General features: G+C 52.9%; 2 protein-coding genes across 2 annotated transcripts in view; one reads left to right on the forward strand and one right to left on the reverse strand.

Annotated features, from left to right (window-relative positions):
• daw1 (dynein assembly factor with WDR repeat domains 1) overlaps positions 1-10,782 on the forward strand; it is a gene marked incomplete at its 5' end in the record, with an annotated part of 18,561 nt that extends 7,779 nt beyond the window's left edge. The window contains 4 exons of the mRNA XM_084442306.1: positions 44-158; positions 271-347; positions 10,011-10,173; positions 10,693-10,782. Of these exons, the coding sequence (XP_084298432.1) occupies positions 44-158; positions 271-347; positions 10,011-10,173; positions 10,693-10,727 (390 nt within the window). The 3' untranslated portion in view covers positions 10,728-10,782. The remainder of the gene's footprint in view (positions 1-43; positions 159-270; positions 348-10,010; positions 10,174-10,692) is intronic.
• Positions 10,783-12,331: 1,549 nt separating this feature from the next.
• The window catches only part of sphkap (SPHK1 interactor, AKAP domain containing), a gene marked incomplete at both ends in the record, with an annotated part of 40,767 nt that continues 31,563 nt past the window's right edge, over positions 12,332-21,535 (reverse strand). The window contains 6 exons of the mRNA XM_084460242.1: positions 12,332-12,469; positions 12,979-13,163; positions 13,487-13,536; positions 13,966-14,052; positions 15,176-15,316; positions 17,153-20,525. Coding sequence (XP_084316368.1) covers positions 12,332-12,469; positions 12,979-13,163; positions 13,487-13,536; positions 13,966-14,052; positions 15,176-15,316; positions 17,153-20,525 — 3,974 coding nt within the window. The remainder of the gene's footprint in view (positions 12,470-12,978; positions 13,164-13,486; positions 13,537-13,965; positions 14,053-15,175; positions 15,317-17,152; positions 20,526-21,535) is intronic.

Genomic DNA, 21,535 nt, shown 5'->3' on the forward strand with positions numbered 1-21,535 from the left:
TGTGTGTGTGTGTGTGTGTGTGTGTGCTTGCGTGTTGCTTCAGGTGTGGGACGCAGTCAGTGGACGGTGTGAGGTCACTCTAGCCGGGCACAGTGACGAGGTGCTGGACGTGTGTTTTGACTACAGCGGTCAGTTCATAGCCACAGCCTCCGCCGACGGTGAGGCCACCCCCCCTTTTTTCTGTCTCTTAAAGAACATCTCGCACAACATCAAACTTACGTTACGCCACTGCCAACGACAAACCAGCCTGTCCTCCCCTCCGGGTCCTAGGCACGGCCAGGGTGTACAGCGCCACCAGCCTCCAGTGCACCGCCAAGCTAGAGGGCCACCAGGGGGAGATCTCCAAGGTGAGTCACTCCTCAGTTCCCAAAATGGCCTCCTGTCTGCTTGTGTGCGTCAGTCTGACTCACAGTCACACAGGGTCTGCTGGGAAGGACTGGTCCTAGGGGCTGGGTTCTACTGGGGAGGACTGGTCCTAGGGGCTGGGTTCTACTGGAGAGGACTGGTTCTAGGGGCTGGGTTCTACTGGGGAGGACTGGTCCTAGGGGCTGGGTTCTACTGGAGAGGACTGGTCCTAGGGGCTGGGTTCTACTGGGGAGGACTGGTCCTAGGGGTTGGGTTCTACTGAGGAGGATTGGTCCTAGGAGCTGGGTTCTACTGGGGAGGGACTGGTCCTAGGGTCTGGGTTCTACTGGTGAGGACTGGTCCTAGAAGCTGGGTTCTACTGGGGAGGACTGGTCCTAGGGGCTGGGTTCTACTGGGGAGGGACTGGTCCTAGGGTCTGGGTTCTACTGGTGAGGACTGGTCCTAGAAGCTGGGTTCTACTGGGGAGGACTGGTCCTAGGGACTGGGTTCCGCCCTGTGTGTCACGCTAGGTCAGTCACCATGTCTGGACTGAGAGAGACGGGAGCCTTCAGATGACCTTCAGCACACACACACATTCATGCTGATCTCCATGCTTTACATAAAGACCGCTCCCATATCCACTGACCACTACAGCATTATAGTAGTATACAGTAGTATGGTTTCATCCTGAATTCAGTTTTCTTTCTTGCTCTTGGTCAGATCTGGTACAATGATCATGTTCTTGTCCTCTGCCTCCTCTACTGGCCAGTCTAGCATCCAGCCACCATGTAGCCACTCACCTTCCAACTGTCTGGTCTATCTCTCTGTGTTCCTCCATTAGATGGCTGTGTTGACACGCGTGACCTGTGATTGCGCTGAGCATGACCCAGCTGTGACCTCCGCTTCTCTGTGTGTGTGTGTGTGTGTGTATATGTGTGTGTGATCATTGTGATCCTATCAGGCCATGTGGCAGCCCTCTGCAGTACCAGCTCTTGGTGTGTGTACCCTGTGTGGGGTGGCTGTGGCTCAGTAGGTAGAGCGGGTCGTCAGGTGACCGCAGGGTCGGCGGTTCGAATCCCGGCTCCTCCTCTCCACATGTCGAAGACACTGAACCCCAAATTGTCAATGCTAATGTAATTTTATTTCAGTCGAGATCACTTTAGTCAAAATTGACCCATTTATTAGCATGCAACAATATATACGCATATTAATTTTTGGCGGTGTGCTCTGTTCGGGGGGCCCCCTGCCTTCCACGCATGTGGAAAGCGCGTTAGTAGGGGGAGGCAATCTAGATGTCCCCCCCCCTCTGGGCCGCTTTAAGATCTCGCTTAAAGGTTTCCACGGTCTCAGACATTCTCAGGTCCTCTGGCAGGGTGTTCCAAAGGCAGGGGGCATATGAACTGAAGGCTGCCTCCCCATGCCTCTTAGTCCTGGCTCTAGGAACCATTAAAAGCTCAGTTCCAGAGGACCTACTGTATATTTAAAAGCATGTCTGATATGTATTTAGATGCTTGATTATGTAAGGATTTATGGACTAATAAAATTATCCTAAAATCTATTCTAAAACTGACAGGTAACCAGTGCAGTGATTTTAAAACTGGTGTGATGTGAACCCTCCTTCTGGTCTGTCAAACACATGCTGCTGTATTTTGAATCAGTTGGGGGCGAATTCACTAAAGCAAATTGCGCCCGCTAATTGCACCATTATATTGCGCGTCAGTTGCGCCCGCTATGTGCTCCGTTTTAAAAACCTATTCACTAAAGACATTGCGCTAATAATATCCCAGCGCAAACACGCCCATTCGGTGTTTGCGGCTGAGTGCAATTTGCTGCTGATATAGGAAATTATTATATAAATACTGCGCATACAGCGCATACAACTCGTATGCATATCATTGGACGATGGCAGACAGAAAAAGGATGATACGATTTCCAGACAGCGAACTTGAAGGCCTCACGGACGAGGTTCAAAAACATGTCTCACAGCACGACTGCAGCAAAAAATCATATTTGGGGTTTAATTTCCCAATCAGTCAGTGCCATTTGTGTGTGTAAACGCGGAAGACTGCAAACGGAGGTGGAATGATTTGAAAAGACGAACAAAGGAAAAATTGTCATTTTATGTTATGCAAGTTGCAGCACGATGATCTGGCATACTTTTGGGGGAGTGTATAACATTGCCCCACCGGTACGATCTAGGCATCTAAACGGCTTTTCAGGATTCCAAATGTGCACTCAATCACACCGCGCGCCCTGATGTGAGGCCAGTTGTACACCGCCTCTCCAACGTTGGAAGGATTACGCACGGGAGTCATCATCCATGGCTGAAGATGATACCTGCCGTCACCTATGATACAAAAGCAAAATATTTTCAAGACCATTCAAATAAAAAAAATATTGTGTAGGCTATGTTTTTCTTTATTTATACCTATATCGGCCCCCAGCCGTTCAATGAACAGCTATAGGGAATGCGCAGTTTCGCGTATAGACTATTATACGCACAGTTTCGCGCTATGTAGGCTATTATAAATAAGTAGCCTATTATTCATTGGGGGAGCTTGGACTCGCTGGGGACGGGTAGAGAGACGCATAGTCAACTGAGCCTCCCCAGACGCGACTTCATCCTCCAGTTGGCTGAAGAGCTGCGCGCTCTGGTGTCCAAACAGCTACCACGGTGGTTCTAGTGTTAAATCAAAAAGTGACCTTCTTCTAAATATTCTCTCACGAACAACATGACTGGCATTGCGATGCCGAATTCGCCTCGCAACAATCACTGCTGCCATGATCAGCGGACAGGCTGGCCGCGACACACCCCTTGCGCTTAAATACCACCACGTTTCTGAAAACGGTATTAATTTCACTTTAACTGCGTGAGGCAATTTGCGCCGATCTTTGTGAATTGGGCGGGTTTTGCAATAATGTTCATTTGCATAGAAAGGGGAACATTCTCCGCCCATATTACCTAATTTAAATATGAGCTAATAACACCGGCGCAGAGAAACGCAATGACGAACGCAACGCAGTTAACACCGTATTTCACCCTTTGCGAGGGCTTTGTGAATAGCAAACATAAATTTTGACTTATTTGCACAGGCTTTGCGTCAGGAAAAGCTGCGCAATCCTTTAGTGAATTCGCCCCTTGGAGTTGTTGACTAATTGCTTTTTTGGTAGGTGAGACAGGAGAGCGTTACTATAGTCCAACCTGCTAGTAATAAAAGCATGCCTTAGTCTTTTAGTATCAGTCTGGGAGAGGAAAGATTTCACTTTGGCAATGTTTCTTAGGTGATAAAATTAGATCCTTGTTACATTCTTTATATGGGCCTCAGAGTCCATCACAACACCTACGTTTCTTGCCTGGCATTTCGTATTCAGTGCTGGCGAAAACCTGACTGAAAAACAAGCAAATTGCTCCCAATGAGCAGGCTTGCACCTTGCATGGCAGCTACCGCCATTGGTGTGTGAACGAGAGGCCATTGTAAAGCGCTTTGTCTGGTAACGCCGGGTTCAGACTGGATAAGGAAGCCCTGTGAAGCGTGAATCCTCCCGTGAGCAGGAGCCTGACTGTTCACACCAGGAGCCGGCTGCACCTTCAGGGTTTACGCCTGGTCAGAAGCTGTCAGTTGTAACTTTCTGGGTTTTACTTAAAGCGGTGCACCAGCTGGTTGTAACCACTGTTTTCACTAAGACCGGGGTGTAAATTCTACACCTACCCGAGAGCAGGCAGAAGTCTGATTTCAGAACGTTTCTAAAGGCAGGCTAATGTAAACATGTAAATAGTTGATTGCAATGACGTGTCTGATCTATCTCAACGGGCAGGCTTTAGAGAAGAACGGATCATTAGGGATCGGAGCAATCCATTGGATCTCTATAATAACAGAACAAATAGAAGCTCTGGTCTAGTAGGAGACAGCGGTCAGTCCCAGATCACATGAGTCCTGCTGCAGAGCCATCGGAAGGTACGGGAGTCTGGGGGACTTGTCCACATCTGAAGGTACGGGAGTCTGGGGGACTTGTCCACATCTGAAGGTACGGGAGTCTGGGGGACTTGTCCACATCTGAAGGTACGGGAGTCTGGGGGACTTGTCCACATCTGAAGGTACGGGAGTCTGGGGGACTTGTCCACATCTGAAGGTACGGGAGTCTGGGGGACTTGTCCACATCTGAAGGTACGGGAGTCTGGGGGACTTGTCCACATCTGAAGGTACGGGAGTCTGGGGGACTTGTCCACATCTGCATATGGCATATTTTGATCAACTAGCTATGCTTAAAAAATAATTTCAATAAATCTTTAGCCTTTTATTGTAGGCTACACTTTCTATTATTGTTGTTTTGCTAACTGTTTTATTGTTAGCTACTATGGGCTCTCTTTGATTTTATTTCTCCATTGTATTTTTGGTTATATAGGTAGCATTGTGAAAGAGCGCTACCCTCTTCAAAGATGCGTGGAGTGGGCTAGACCAGGCCTGTGGAGTGGGCTAGACCAGGCCTGTGGAGTGGGCTAGACCAGGCCTGTGGAGTGGGCTAGACCAGGCCTGTGGAGTGGGCTAGACCAGGCCTGTGGAGTGGGCTAGACCAGGCCTGTGGAGTGGGCTAGGCCAGGCCTGTGGAGTGGGCTAGACCAGGCCTGTGGAGTGGGCTAGACCAGGCCTGTGGAGTGGGCTAGGCCAGGCCTGTGGAGTGGGCTAGACCAGGCCTGTGGAGTGGGCTAGACCAGGCCTGTGGAGTGGGCTAGACCAGGCCTGTGGAGTGGGCTAGACCAGGCCTGTGGAGTGGGCTAGGCCAGGCCTGTGGAGTGGGCTAGACCAGGCCTGTGGAGTGGGCTAGGCCAGGCCTGTGGAGTGGGCTAGGCCAGGCCTATAGCTGCACTGGAAGCAGAGCTGTCTCTAAATACAATTTCTGCTTCTCCAATTCCAGCTTTTCTTGTTCCATTTCAGCGTAATAATAGTGTATGGATCTCCTCCCGGGGAATCTGATGGAGGTCATCCTTTTTAGGGAGGGGTTTTGTCCGCCGTCTCGGTCAAATCTGGGACACAAATATACAATATCAACGACTTTTTGGAAGACGATTGTTCAGTTGTGTCGTTCAATGTTCAATTCTGAACACTCATTTATTCTTCTTTTCCCTTCACATCGATTTCGAATACTTCTCAATCCATCAAACATTTGTTCATGGTTTCTGGTTCCCGCTGCCTCTCTCTCTGCCGGGCGTTTGGAGGCCTGCAGCTCCATCCCCCTGGTCTCTCTCTTTCTCTCACCAGTGCACTTAGCCGCCCTGTCCATGGGCCAGGTTCTGAACAAACACCTCATTTATAGTGCCAACAACCGCAGGCTTTGAATGGGCTACATGTCTTATTTATGTAGGCTACTACATTGCTAGTCATGCATTATGTTACCAGTCATGCAAGTAACTGCTTCACTTGAGGACATTTAGCAGCTGGGAATCTGCACACCTCTGTGGTCTAACAGCCCACTTTCACTAAAAGATTCCTCACTGGAGTTGATCATGATAGCTTAGTCTCATGATAGCTTAGTAGTTAGCATAGTCTAGTTGTAGTTAAAATAATATCCCCCTCTGCAATAGAATGTGCATGCTACGCGCATAGCAATGCAAACAATATTGCTCAGCCAAGGACACTATTGAGCGTCTTCACACGGACGCGCAGTTCTTAGACGGGTCGTAGTTGCGCCCGGGCGTTACTGTGGTCGGTCTTGGTGGGTCTTCGCTACGACCTGTTCAGTGCCGACCGTGGTAAGTTGAGCCCAGTTGGTGCAGCCGGCTCCAGAAGGCCACCGGTACAACGGCCAGGGTGAAAGGTCAGATGGGTGAATGAACAGGCGTCATGTGGAAGTAGAAAAGCTGACTGTTTAATTGCGGCCCATTTACTGTGTCTGTGTGTGTTTGTAAAGCCTAGTTAATACCTCAGACAAGCTACGGCTCACGGCTGCCATGGAGTCATGAGCCATCTTCTGAAGTATACACTAGGCTTAAGTGCACTGTATTTGTGTGTGTGTGTGTGTGTGTGTGTGTGTGTGTGTCCAGGCTGTGGTTCAGGTTGATCTGAACGAAGAGCTCTGGCTGTTTAGTGAATCACATCAGGAGGATGGAGGGGGATTCCACAGGATTGTGAACTAATCTGTTCCTCGCCTCTCCTTCCCTGTCTCTCCTTCCTGGTCTCTCCTTCCCTGTCTCTCCTTCCTTGTTTCCTAACCACTCTGTCAGTCTTCTTCCCACAACCTTCCCTCTATTTCAGTCTGTCTCTCCCTGTCTGGCCTGTTCTCACCTCCCCTTTCAATGCCCCGCTTCCCTCCACCTCCCTCTTCCCACCCCTCCTTCTCTCTCTCCACCCCTCCCTCTCTCTCTCTCTCTCCACCCCTCCCTCTCTCTCTCTCTCTCTCTCTCTCTCTCCACCCCTCCCTCTCTCTCTCTTCACCCCTCCCTCCCTCTCTCTCCCTCTCTCTCTCCACCCTCCCTCTCTCTCCACCCCTCCCTTCCTCTCCCTCCCTCTCTCTCCCTCTCTCTCCACCCCTCCCTCCCTCTCTCTCTCTCCACCCCTCCCTCTCTCTCTCTCCACCCCTCCCTCCCTCTCTCTCCCTCTCTCTCTCCACCCCTCCCTCTCTCTCTCCATCCCTCCCTCTCTCTCCACCCCTCTCTCTCTCTTCACCCCCCTCCCTCTCTCTCTCCCCACCCCTCCCTCACTCTCCATCCCTCTCTCTCTCCGTCCCTCCCTCTCTCCATCCTGCCACCTCCCTCTCTCCATTACTCCCTCTCTATCCCTCCCTCTCTCTCTCTCCATTACTCGCTCTCCCTCTCTCCATCCCTCCCTCTCTCTCTCCACCACTCCCTCCCTCTCTCCATCCCTCCTTCTCTCTCTCTCCATCACTCTCTCCCTCTCTCCATCCCTCCCTCTCTCTTTGTCCATCCCTCCCCCTCTCTCCCTCTCTCTATCCCTCCCTCTCTCTCCATCACTCCCTCCCTCTCTCCATCCCTCTCTCCCTCTCTCTCTCCATCCCCTTACTCCCTGCTGTTGCCAGGCCAGTTAGTCTGCATGGCAGCGTGTCTCTAGGCCAGGGTTTTAAATGAGAACACCTGCACCTCCAAGGAATATGAGATCAGACAGTCACATTCAGTGATATTCAGGTTTTTATTTAGTCACGTAGGTCTGCACCTACGAGGAATGTGCCTCTGTCTGTTGGTGCATGACAATAAACACAGTGCAAGAACAAAACTGGACAGTGCAAAATACAATAATGAAGTCATACAATACAATCTAGAAGAATGGACCATTAGGTAGTATAACCTCATTAGGTAGTATAACCTCATTAGGTAGTATCCCCCTCCCTCCTCTCTCCTCCCCCTCTCCCTCTCTCCTCCCCCTCTCTCCTCCCCCTCTCCCTCTCTCCTCCCCTCTCCCTCTCTCCTCCCCCTCTCCCCACTCTCCTCCCCCTCTCCCTCTCTCCTCCCCCTCTCTCCTCTCTCCTCCCCCTCTCTCCTCTCTCCTCCCCCTCTCTCCTCCCCCTCTCTCCTCTCTCCTCCCCTCTCCCTCTCTCCTCCCCCTCTCTCCTCTCTCCTCCCCTCTCCCTCTCTCCTCCCCCTCTTCTCCCCCTTCTCCCTTCTCTCCTCCCTCTCTCCCTCTTCTCTCTCCTCTCCCCTCTCTCCTCTCCCTCTCTTCTCTCTCCCCTCTCTACTCTCCCTCTCTCCTCCCTCTCTCCCTGTCTCCCCCCCCTCTCCCTCGCTTCTCTCTCATCCCCTTCTCTCCTCTTTCCTCCCTCTCTCTCCTCTCTCCTCCCCCTCTCTCCTCTCTCCTTCGCCTCTCCCTCTCTATGCTTTGTGCTCCCGCTCTCCCTCTCTCCCTTCTCTCTCCTCTCCGTGCTCCCCCTCTCCTCTACTCCCTCTCTCCTCAACTCCCTCTCTCCTCCCTCTCTCCTCTCTCCTCTACTCCCTCTCTCCTCTCTCCTCTACTCCCTCTCTCCTCTCTCCTCTACTCCCTCTCTCCTTTCCTCCCTCTCTCCTCTACTCCCTCTCTCCTCTCTCCTCTACTCCCTCTCTCCTCTACTTCCTCTCTCCTCTACTCCCTCTCTCCTCTACTCCCTCTCTCCTCTACTCCCTCTCTCCTCTCTCTCGTCTCTGTGCTCTGTCACTGTCACGCTGCTCTAAGTTTATTTCCATTTCCTGTCAGGAGACTGTCATTGTCACTGACCTTGAAGCCTTTCATGAAAACACACTTGAGTTTTATGACCATGGCGAACCAGCAGCGCTCGGCTTCTATTCATGGAGAGAGACGCGTCCAGGTGGGGAGACATTCTGTTTCTCTCACAAATGAGTCTGGACACGATCCATAGAGATCCGTTTGCGCCAGATCAGAAAACGACCTTTCCAATCAGCGTTGGTTCTGAGGAGTTTGAAATACAAACAGCTACGCTGGGCGGGTTTAGGTGTGACGACAGCGAGGATCGGTTTTTATTTTTATTTATTTTATTGGTTTATTTGGTGAGGACAGTGCATATTAATGAACACATACAAATACATGACTGTGTAAACATGCCGGATTAAGCTAGGAGCTAGTTTCCATCCGTAGTCCTCAAACATTAAACATTAAAAAGAAGTACTCACAGAAGGACAAACATTAAAATACAATTACAATAATAATAAAGATAATAAAAAACTAAATCTAAGAGGCTATATAAAGTGCTGATGCTCATCAAGCGCTATGATCAAAGTGCTAATGCTAAAGTGCTGTATATAAAGTGTATACTGTATATAAAGTGTATACTGTATATAAAGTGCTGTATATAAAGTGCTGTATGCTAAAGTGCTATGTGTGAGATGCTGTTCAGTCTTCATATATGTTCGCAGGTTTGATTATGTATAAGCCATTTTTTTAGATGTTTTTTGAAAGCAACAAATGTGGAACTCTCCCGGATCATGATTGGGAGACTGTTCCAACTCATACTACCTTTAACAGATAAAACGTTCTGACCTGTGGTTGTTCGTCTGAACGGGACCTCGCAGTCTCCTCTGGAGGCTGATCTAGTGCTGAGCACTTTGTCTCTGCATCTGATGAATTCCCTCGGGAGGGGGGGCTAGACCATTCAGAGATTTATATATAAAACATGCATATTTAAAAGTTTAAAAATTTTCTAAGCTTAAAAGATGATGCTTCTTAAGAATAGCACAGTGGTGAAATGAGTATGTTTTACGGTCGAACACCTTGATTGCTTTCTTAAAGAGTTGCTCTATGAGTTTCATTATGGTAACACCAGCAAACGACCAATTTGTGAAACAGTACTCAATATGAGACAGGATCACGCAGGTTGAAGTTAGCGCGTGATAGACGGTCCAATCACCTGCCAAGTACTTTTGGGAGTGCCTGCCCTTTTCCAAACAGTTTCCAATGGAGAGTTCCCAGATGGTTATGTGAAGCAAACCATCTGGTGTGCCAGGCTAAGAGAATAAGTCCTCCATTCAAGAACACAAATCATGTAACCGTTCTTATCCTCATGAGCATTTCAAAAGGATGACCTTTTAAAACTATAATGCCGACACCCTTTGAGTTTGTCCTACTCTATTCCGTCGTTCTGTGGTTGGAACAGACTCTGCTCACCCCACAACGCTCACTCCATCTCAGGATTCACGACGTGAACGTTAACTTCCCTATGTTGTGCAGATCTGTTTCAGCCCTCAGGGCAGCAGGATCCTGACGGTCAGCGCAGACAAGACCGGCCGTCTGTGGGACGCAGCGTCCGGCGTCTGTCTGCAGGTCCTGGAAGGACACACTGACGAGATCTTCTCCTCGGCCTTCAACTACGAGGGAGACACCATCATCACAGGTCTGATACGCGCTGCTGAGCTCATATTTAAAGCTGCATTCACTGATTTTATTTTACCTGTAGACGTCAGTAAGGGACTCGCGCAAACTTGTTTACAAACAAATGTCTAAAATCAACGGCCAGCGCCATATAAGGTACAAGGGGCGGAGCAAAGGCATGGGGGGCGGGGCCAAGGCATGGGGGGCGGGGCCAAGGCATGGGGGCGGAGAAAAGGCACGGGGGGGGGGGGTTGGCGGAGCAAAGGCACAGGGCCGGCTATTGACAACGCAGACAGAAACGCTGGAATAACCACAGACAGGCCATCGGTAATGTAGGGGTGAGTCATTGAAGTAGGATGCCATCAGGACGCTATGGCTCAGTAAAACAATCTGATATCACATGGTTTTAATTAGTTTGGAGATTGGGAATAAAATCAATGAATGCAGCTTTAATCACACGCTTAACATGAAAATATCCCAGCTGGGTGAGTCTACACCATCTGTGCAGCCACTGATCTGTTCTTCTCGCGCTCCTCCGCAGGTAGTAAGGATAACACCTGTCGCATCTGGCGCTGACCCGTGGAGCAGGTCGTCGCGTGTGCAGCAAATGGCCATCTGGCCAGGATGCTCTGACCTAGTGGAGTGCTTTGCTGTGCCCTCTCCTGTCCAGTCCCCTGGGCGTCATCTACCAGCTCTCTAGCCGCTGCCTGCTGCCGTCCTCACAGTGCCACTGGGATCGCAACGACCTCTGACCTCTTCGTAGACCTGTCGGCCTCGACACGTTTTGGCTCACTGCGCTGAGGGTGATCAACCGGTGACCCGTAGCGCACCGACAAACACCTGCCAGAGAAACGTCCACTCTGTCATATGTCAGCTAGGATCACGTAGGACCGGTGACTCAACTCTCTTATGTTCATGTGAATGGTCAGTGTGCATCGTTGCGTTCTTCTGAGAAGAAAATGTTGATCAATCTGTACGTCTGCATCCATCAATAAACACTATTAATGTTCACATCACATTCATTTATTGATGTCAAAAGATAAATACATTCAGTTCCACAACAACAGAGTTGACATTTGAATTGTGTGCTTTTATAACGCTGATAAAACACTACAGTACCACTTTGCAGAGAAAACCAGTATCACGTACAAATTTGACATTACACCTTGTTCTACCTCGTCTTTCCGAAGTCATAAAAACTAAATGAGAGCAGTCTTCTACCCAAAGATGCCGCGGTTAAGAATCCTCTACAATATTTACAACTATCCAAAATAAATTCTCAAAGAACATGAAAGACATCACTTACTCATAGTTCCATTTCAAGGTCATGACGTGGACTTGTTTGCCGCTATGTAAACATAAACTATATGGACATCTGAGCAGTTTGCAAGGAAAGTGTGCTCCTGTGTAGCTGTGGTGATAAGGATAAGGATCTGCCCAGTAGGAACACGGCTTCAGGGAGAAGATCTGCTCACAGCCTCTATAACAGTAAAGCTGATAAAGCCAGCGTGCGCCTTTCAAAGGAGGGCTTGGGAAACAGGGAACCATTTTCTATTGTTACATGACCTTTTTGACCCATTTATATGGTAAATAAACCCAACGGTGTCCTGTAGAATAAACGCTTTCTGTGAAAAGCATGGACGCTGACTGTATAAGAACTGAAGCCGTAGAAAAACCGCAGGCTGGGTAGAAATGTCAGAGGTTGATTCAGGCTGAGAAGTAATGAGTATCAGACACCTGGTTTGCGTGGGGCTAGCGCTGCCAGGAAACATGAAACATGCTGATCTTAAAGGGACAGCGGCAGCCAAACGGAAGTCCTTAAGGTACCTGAACACCACCCCAACCAACGCCAACCAAAGCCCAACACCCAACATTCTTCAGTAGAATATTGACAGTTTATAATTCAACTGCAAAATCCATCCATCCAACAGCAACAGTCGGCAGAAAACATGGCACACCACTCCAGCGCTGGTGTTGGTTGGAGTTGGTTGGGCGGTGTGCAGACACCTTTACTCCAAGGTCCAGTGGAGTGTGACTGGAGGATAGTGGTGGTGGAGGGGGAGTGGCAGGCTTGATGGCAGGGTTTGTGGGCACTGGGCAGGTACACACAGCATGTGTGTGTGTGTGTGTGTGTGTGTGTGTGTGTGTGTGTGTGTGTGGACAGAAGATATGGGCACAGCCTAGAGGTTCTCCAGAAGCCAGTCGAACAGCGACCCTCCTGCCTCTTCCTCGTGTAGCTGGCAGAACTGAACGACGGCGCCGAAGAGGTCGGCGATCCTCCACGCCCTCTGAGACGCTCGCTGCACCACCCTCTGGAACTGAGACACAACCACACACTCCCTCAGTAATGATTCAACCACACACTCCCTCAGTAATGATTCAACCACACACTCCCTCAGTAATGATTCAACCACACACTCCCTCAGTAATGATTCAACCACACACTCCCTCAGAAACAATACAACCACACACTCCCTCAGTAATGATTCAACCACACACTCCCTCAGAAACAATACAACCACACACTCCCTCAGTAACAATACAACCACACACTCCCTCAGTAACAATACAACCACACACTCCCTCAGTAACCACACAACCACACACTCCCTCAGAGAATAACACAACCACACACTCCCTCAGAGAACAACCACACACTCCCTCAAAGAACAACACAACCACACTCCAAAAATAATGTTCAGTTTACCTTTCTCTCTCCTGCACACCTCTACTAAACCAGGTTAATGCTTGGATCCACTCCAGCTCATTAGCTTCAGCTGATGTGTGGATCATGTGACCATAGCCGGGGTACCTGCGTGTGACCCACCTTGGCGGTCCGCCTCTCTCTGGACCTCCTGAAGTACAGCGCCGGCAGCCCCAGCTCCGAGGCGGCCATCCACTGTAGCGCCACGCGCAGCTCAGAGTCCACGCCATCAGGGTCCAGGTCACAGTTGACCACCAGCACCTCCCTGTGGACGCTGCTGCCACCCATGATCCGGACCGAGGTGCCCTCTGCAAGACACCCAACGTTATATAGACATGGAACTCCGTTATACACACTTTACTGATTCGGTTTGGGCACAGAAGAGTGTATTCTGACACTGACAGCGTGGTCTTGGCTCAATCAATTCAATCCTATATTGTCCCGGAAGCTATAGCAGCTTGTAGACAGGGTTAGTAACCATTTAATAACCATTACATATGCACAATTTGTATTACATTATTAGGAAGTGAATCACATTATGATTATTACATATTAGATATCTATATTACATAGTTGACAGTCATTTCTTACAGTAGTTTGAAGGTTGACCAGAGGTGTGAGTGTGACTCACCGTCAACGTTTTCCTGGCTGTCCGAGGGCTGACCCTTCCCCACCTCCTCACTGGGGAGAGAGAGCAGCGTTAGGACCACACAGCGGGCGGTGGTCTGTGGTCTGTTCTGTCGGTGGCATGTTAGCGTGCTGTAGGGGGCTCGGGTGGTCTGGTTACCTGGTGAGCGTGGTCTGGGCGGCTCGGGGGGGTCTGGTTACCTGGTGAGCGTGGTCTGGGGGGCTCGGGGGGGTCTGGTTACATGGTGAGCGTAATCTGGGGGGCTTGGGGGGGTCTGTTTACCTGGTGAGCGTGGTCTGGGGGGCTCGGGGGGGTCTGGTTACATGGTGAGCGTAATCTGGGGGGCTTGGGGGGGTCTGGTTGCATGGTGAGCGTGGTCTGGGGTGCTCGGGGGGTCTGGTTACCTGGTGAGCGTGGTCTGGGGGGCTCGGGGGTCTGGTTACCTGGTGAGCGTGGTCTGGGGGGCTCGGGGGTCTGGTTACCTGGTGAGCGTGGTCTGGTGGGGGAGCAGGTCAGGGAAGGCCTCCAGGTCCGTTAGTCCCAGGCTGGACGCGCTGCTGTTCCCGTTCCTATGAACCCAAACACAGGGACATTCACACCTGGCCTCTGGACGCGCGACGCGGCCGGCGACTTATGAAGGGACCAGAAATGGGCCGCGGCGATGCAGGCGATGTTAGGTTGCGATTAACGTAGAAATAGCAGCTACAGCTGAGCAGGGGGTGGGGAGGGGGGTGGGCGCTGGCGACGCACCTGTCCGGAGAGATGAGGATGAGGAGATTTGTCAGGATGCGGTTGGCCGGCGACGGCGGGCAGAGCGGGCGACTGAGCCCCGGGTCACAGCGGTGGCAGCGGCGCTCTGAGATGTGTTGGGGGTCAAGTGAACAGGTGGGTGGAGGTCACGCTGACCCTGGCGCGGAGGTCACGGTGACCCTGCGGTACGTGTCATGGCTGCAGGTTGAGCAGCAAAGCATGCGTCTCGCCACACTGCCAAGCTAAAGCCACACAGAGCCTCCTGTTGACCTCTAACCTCCCCTACTCCTAACCCCGGCCTAGAGACACTATCTATCAGACGCCCATGGCAGTGGTCAGGCTGGGATTTGAGTCAGTAAGTATGCAGTAGGGGACCAAGTGAAGCAGACAAGAATGATGTCCTCATTCTGTCCCCTCAAACTATTGCTGACAAATGGATAAGCAATACACTCCCCCAATCCTATAGTGCAACAGCGACAGCCGTGGTTAACAGCGAGCTACACCAATCAAGAGATGTCGCTGTTGTCAACCCCTTTCAAAATGGCCGACCCTAGGACTGCAGCTTGCAAATTGACCCTGGCGTTTTCTCTGATTGAGCACACCTGCACTCTCTCTGCAATTAGCAAGACAAGCCAAAAAATGAAAGGTTTCATAGAGCGTCTTTTTTCTGTGAGCCTTGCGTGAGAGAAGCTGTGTGAGGTCAGGACTCAGTCAGTGGGTCCTGGTCGGCTGGATCTCGGCTGCGTGCCGCGAGGCGTGGGGGGGAGAGGGGTCGCCGGGGGGGTAACTCCCAGGGCCTGAGCTACAGCAGACGACCGGCGCACCACAGCGTGAGCGTGCGAGCAGCGACGGGGGCCGGGTGCGAGCAGGGTGAGGAGGACGAGGGCGGGGCTAGCAGCGTAGCGGTGTGATCAGACGGGACGGAGCAGTGGTTTTACTGACCCCTCGCTCAGCTGGACAAAACTACTGGTCTCCTCGCGGGGGTCGTCGTCGGGGGCGATGTGCGACCAGCTCCCCGTGCTCTCCTCGCTGCCGGTGCTCAAGGAGCCCCCGCCCAGCCCCGCCCCCCTGTCCTGCTCACCGCTGCATGAGGAGAGCAAACCAAGAGGCTGGTGACTGGCTGAGGGGGTGGGGCACATTCTTATTTCTAGTATCAAGCGGAATACTTTTTAGTCTTTACAATTCGTGTCAAAAAATACCCATGGTTGTAATCACAAAGTCCCCTGGCTCTGAGCCCACAATGCATCTGTGGGCCTGGCAGGCTGTCGCGGGGGCTGCTCAGTCTGATTGGCCAGTACAAGCGCCCGCGGGGGGGGATGAGGGGGCGTGTCCACCGGGGACAGACACAGACGCGCATCGCCGGCTCCCTAAACAACGCTGATTACGTGTTGAGTGAAAAAGCTGCGAGCCCCGCCGGTCCTTCAGCTTCCTGCTTCTCTCTCCTCATGATCACACGTCTGTTTATACAGCGCATCTCTGTCTAGCGCATTAGTAAATCACTGATGCTCATCGTATGAATACTGGCACAGGCGGTTAAAAGGTTGCGTAACCTTTATATAACGCATGAAATACATGTTTGTCCCCCTTTATGCACACAACCCAGTCCACTGTCACTCCCATATAAATCCCTAATGGCGATTCATGACTGACTTCTCTCTTCTGGGTCATATCTCTGTGACTGAGCCTCTGACACGCGTAGCCCCTGATGAGACGTCCCTCTGATAAAGAGATACCACTAGGCCGTGTCTCTATGCCTCCAGGGTGGACTGGGTTGGTAGGAACGGTATCATTCTGCTGTGAGCCATGATTACCTCATATATAACAGACAGATTTGCCTCTGCCATCTTAAAGACCAAGGTGTGTTCGATCAAAGTGAACTGCCTTCTCATGGGACCTTATCTCGCAAAAGAGATAAGAGTACGGTAGTGAACGGCGAGAAATATAGAATTTCTTGATCCCATTTGAATTGTTCTATGACCAGACACATAATGATGTTTGTCGATTTAAAACATAATTTTACAAGTCCAGAAAGTCACAGTTTGTCGTAAAACTGTAAAGCAGTTATTTCAGAACAAGTTTAAAATGATTAAAAGAGGTGAAAATCACTATTAGTCTGGCCATGTTGAGAGCTGCAGCAATGCGAAAGGAAAGTTAGTTCTGTAAGAGCTGGCGTGCGAGATTGGCTTTACAAGGTTTTAGTGAGTGTAATGTCAGCTAGCTAATATTAGCTAACTTGCGAGTTAACAGATGAATAAAATGTATTTTAGATGTTTTAAATCGACAAACATCATATGTGTATGGTCTTGGCACAATTCAAACAGGATCAAGAAATGATCTCTCTCTCGTCATTGACTGCTGTTCATATTTTTTCCCTGCTTCTGCTTCCACTAGAGTATCCCACAGCCAACACGAGTCATAGACATGGGTGAGGGTCTGTCTCACCCCCCTTACTGACATGGGTGAGGGTCTGTCTCACCCCCCTTACTGACATGGGTGAGGGTCTGTCTCACCCCCCTTACTGACGGCATGCAGCTCATCAGTCTTAGTGTCAGGCCCCTCTGCTTAGCTGGGTCTCTGGGATCAAATGCACCCAACTGGCTTTTGCAATAACTATTTGGGAAACCAGGACACATTTTGTTAAGTGTTCCGAGGCATTCGAGAAAATGAACGATTCCTGTGAGACCAAGAAATACCCTGCATGTGGAGAGTTTTTTCACTTAGAGCTCTCTCTCTCTCTCTCACTCTCTCACTCTCTGTCTCTCTCTCACTCTCTGTCTCTCTCTCACTCTCTGTCTGTCTCTCTCTCTCTCTCTCTCTCTCTCTCTCTCTCTCTCTATCAGACAGATGAAAGGTGAAAAGCCTGTGATGTTCTGCCCTTGGGCTTGGGGAGCTTGTTCCTGATAAAAGGGGGGGATTTACCTGCTGCTGCTCGCCAATATGTTCTCTTCCAGCCTCCGGGTTGCCAGGTCTGTCTGTGTTGCCAGGTCTGGCTCGTCCCTCTGATCTCCCTCGATGTGGATCAAAGGCACCTCCCTGGCGGCCCTCGCGGCGGAGGGCACGCTGATGTCACCGCCCCCCCCGCCGGCGCCCGCCTGCTCCTGGCCAGCCTTGCCACGGCCGCAGCTCGGGCGCGACTGCTTGAAGCCCCTCCTCCTCTCCCCTACGGGCATGTGCCGCTGCCGGCCCCCCGTGGCTCCGCCCCCTCCCTCCCCCTCCTCCCGGCCCCCCAGGACGGACTTGCCCGTCTCCACGATGTCCGCCGCCAGCCGGTTGGCGTACTGCTGGACGTACGGCTGGGAGTCGCCGGCGCCGTCTGAGTCCAAGCTGTCCTCCGGGTCCACAATGATCTTGTTCTTTCTCATCAGGGACTGGATAGAGCTGGACCAGGTCTCGTGGATCAGCATGTCGGTGATCTGGTCCATCTGCCCTCTCTGGTACAGGCAGGAGTCTGACCTACACAGGCCCGCAGCCGACCCCGAGTTAGCGGGGTAGACGTTGAGAGTCTCCCCACGCATGTTCCGGGCGAAGCCGTCAAAGGAGTTGGCCTTGACGGGGGAGTTGACCGTCAGCCTGGAGTCGGAGGAGCGCCGGTCCGGCACCGAGGACTGGCGGATGCAGAAGGGGCTTCTGGGAGACGGAGGCAGCAGGCTGTTGCTCCATTCCCTCGTTTTGGCCACGCCGTAGTCCTTGTTCTCCTTGTCCATGTCCCTGAGCATGAAGCGGTAGAACTCCTCCGTGATGCTCTCCGTGCTGGACTGCTTGGACAGGCAGGAGGACGACGCCCGCACGCCCAGGTGGCCGTTCTTCTTGGCGGCCGCCTGCTGCACGGCGGCGGCCAGGATGCTGCTGGCATTCTTGCCGGCGTAGTAGTCCAGCAGCAGGTCGAAGCCCCGCCCCTCCATCTCCATCTGGTTCACCATGAAGCGGGAGAACTCGTCGGTGATGCTCTCGCAGCTGGACTGCTTGGAGATGGAGCTGCCCCGGCTCAGGTTCTGACCCAGCCGGCTGCCGGGCCCCAGGGTGTTATTGGGGGTCCCCGACGGGTCGGCGTCCTCCTCCGGGATGCTCTCGTAGCTCGCCGCCTTGCCCCGCCCCCAGCGCTCACACTGCAGCCGGCCGCGGGACAGCTGCTGCCCGGGCTTGGACGTGTCCACCACGCTGAGCTCGGGGCAGTTCATGATCCGGGCAGTGACCTCGGAGGCGAACAGGGCGAACGGGTCCTGGAGCTCGTCGGGGTTGACCGTCTCGTCCACCACGCGGTTGACCAGGCGCTCCATCAGCTCTGGGTGCTCCTCCGTCTTCCGCTTGATCTCGCTGAGGCGCGGCGGACGGTGCTTCTTGGAGGCGGTGGCCGCGGCAGCGGCGGCGTTCTGGCCCTCCTTCCTGCGGAGCGTGGGGCGGCAGGGCAGCAGGTAGGCCTCGGGCGCCGCCTCCTCGGGCGCCGCCGCCCCCTTCAGGGCGCAGAACCAGGGCTGCTTCCCGCTGGAGTTCTCCAGGCAGATGGCGGCCAGCTCCGTGGCCATGGACACCACGGTGGTCGCCAGGTCGTCTGCGAAGCAGGTGACGGGTGTCCTGGACTCCGAGTCCATCCTGAGAGAGAGCAGGGCGCCGGAGCAGGAGGACAGCGAGGACTGGGGGGTCAGCGAGGACTGGGGGGTCAGCGAGGACTGCCTGCTGTCACTACTGACCCTGCTGCCCCGCCTCTCCGTGCTCAGGGCCGAGATCTCCCCCAGAGGCTCTCTGGTCATCCCTCTGCTCTGACAGTCACCAACGTCCACCAAAGAAGCTTTGGTCTGACCGTGCCTGCGTTGCTCTTTGATAAGCACCGGTGAGCCATGAGACCCAGGCTGTCTGCTCTCTCTCTCCTTCTCCTCCCATCCATATTTGTCCTCCCTGGTCCCAGTGAACATAGACAGCCTATCTGTGCAGTGGAGTAGGCTGCTCTTGTTCTCACTGTTGTCAGGCTGTCCGGAGCTGGCCAGTCTCTGTGTTTGGCTGACCCGCTCCTTGGCCGCGGCTTCGAAAGCTCTGTAGCGAGCTTCGTCCACCTGCGCGTCAAACGGCCCCAGATTACATTTGAAAATGTCGCCGATTCTCTTGGAGGTGAGACGGAGAACGTCAAAGAGCAGACCGTTCACGCTCTCCTGGAGAAACCCCTGGAGGCCGGGGGCGTCTTTTCCCAGGGCATCCAGTTCTTTCTTCTTTTTCGCCTTCTCCAGCGCGTACTTAAAGAGGCTGTCCGCCACCTCGGCGGTAAAATCGTCCACCTCCGTCTCATCCACGCAGGACCTTTTGGGACACGTGATGCTGTCGACTATCTTGTTGTGGGTGGTCTCCAGGAGGTGAGCCAGGCTGTTGTAGCCCTGGGGCTGGGCCAGGACGTCGGCGGCCTCCTGGTGGAGGACCTGGGCGATGTGGGCCCTGAAGGCGTCTACACTGGTGCCCTCGGCCACGCTGCAGCGGAGGGTGACGGCCGCGGACGTCTGGGCGGCGGACAGGAGGCCGCGGGAGGCGCAGTAGACCTCCGAGGACTCGTCCGACTCGCAGCCCTCCCTGGACTCCTCCTCCAGCAGGTCGGCCGCCGCCACCACGCCCGCCACCCGGGCCACACCGCACACAGCGGGGGGGAGGGAGTAGCTGTCGGCGCCCTCCTCCTCGGAATCCTCCCGCCACTCGTCTGTGTCCTCGTCCACCGGCTCCGGGGTCAGGCGTTCCGTGGCCTGGGGGCTGGTGATGGTGCCGATGATGTTGGCCGCACAGGCCAAGGCCACCTCCAGGGGTTTGGAGGCGTGGCTATCACCGCGGTGCCCGCGCTGTTCTGCTGCGCCGCGCTCGGCGGTCCATCTGGCCGGGTCCACCTGAACTTGAGAGGCCTGAGTACCTGGCCACTCCGGCGCCCCCTCGGAGTTATCCGGGCTCTGCACGATGACGATCTTGGGGAGCTCGAAGGAGCAGGCGTGGGCCCTGGACAGCTCCTCGGTCCGGGCGGGGCCGGTGGGCAGGGTCCCGGTCAGGGACACGCTCACGGCGGCCCCGGGGGCGAAGGAGGGCTCATCTTGAGACAGGCGGATGAAGGCGTCCTGCAGTACCGACTCGGCCAGGTTGGAGGCGTAGTTTCCGGCCGACTCCTCCTCCTTGTCGGCGTGGCGCACGGCTCTGCCTCTCTTCTTCACCGCCATGCAGACGGTCGCTTCCGAGTTCTCGCTGTCCCGGCGCTCACTCGGACACACCCCTTGACCTGAGGGCCTGGCCCCGCCCACCGCCACCGCCGCCACTTCTCTGCTCTCGGGCTCTGCGGGGAAAGACAGACATGTCCAGACCTGTTAGACAGCAGCAGCTGCTGGGTAGCCCAGTGTACAGTCACTACCCTATCAATAATCAGAAACGCTCAGCGCCACAAATGTCTCCTACTGGACTAGATACACCCACCCCCGTGTGACGACTTTTTATTTTATTATTATTTTTTATCTGTACTGATCTGATTATGATGAATATTACATCTCAAAGGAGAGCACAACCTTCACATTGCCAGCTCTAATTCTATATGCCACATTAATTATAGATTAATTATAGATTAGCAGATGAGCTTTGCGAAGCTCCGGGCCATATTCATCTACATGATGACAGAGCGCTGATCTGTTTTACTGCGAGCCAGGAAGCCAGCCGGGAGGGCATTATGGGATAGCGCAGCCACAGAGAAGTTGGTTTACCAATGAGGAGTGACAGGCCACTCGGAGAGAGAAACGCTGCATTTAAATAGCGCTGCGGTCAGCAAAAAAAACGTCCGGACGCCTGTCAATCCCGTCTGGAACCATAGGAGGACTATCCCCTGTGGTAAGAGCATAGGAGGACTATCCCCTGTGGTAAGAGCATAGGAGGACTATCACCTGTGGTAAGAGCATACGGAGCCAACATGTGTCGCATGCTGAGGAGTCTAACAGCATTGCACCAACAACTCCATGACATGATTTATACCATGAAGCACACAACAACATGCTTACCTGTCTTGTTTTGAAGGGTACTTAATAATCCATTACTCAATCTAACAAAATGATGTATGGCTATTGCATATGGATGAGCGTTTAGCTTCATGTGTTGCACACTAGCTCCCGGGGGAACATGGCCCACTGTATATATTAGAGCAGCGGTTCCCAACCTTCCTTCCCTAGAGCCCCACTAACTTCCACCTGATGGAATTTGCGCCCCCCAAGTTGTGTTGAACGTCCAATCTACGTCCTAACGTCAATGTTGAGGCAATACAGAGTCTCAGATTAATTTGTTGAAGTAATATACGTAGAATTG

The sequence above is a fragment of the Borostomias antarcticus genome (genome assembly GCF_949987555.1).
Source record: "Borostomias antarcticus genome assembly, chromosome: 1".
In the NCBI taxonomy this organism is placed as follows: Eukaryota; Metazoa; Chordata; class Actinopteri; order Stomiiformes; family Stomiidae; genus Borostomias; species Borostomias antarcticus.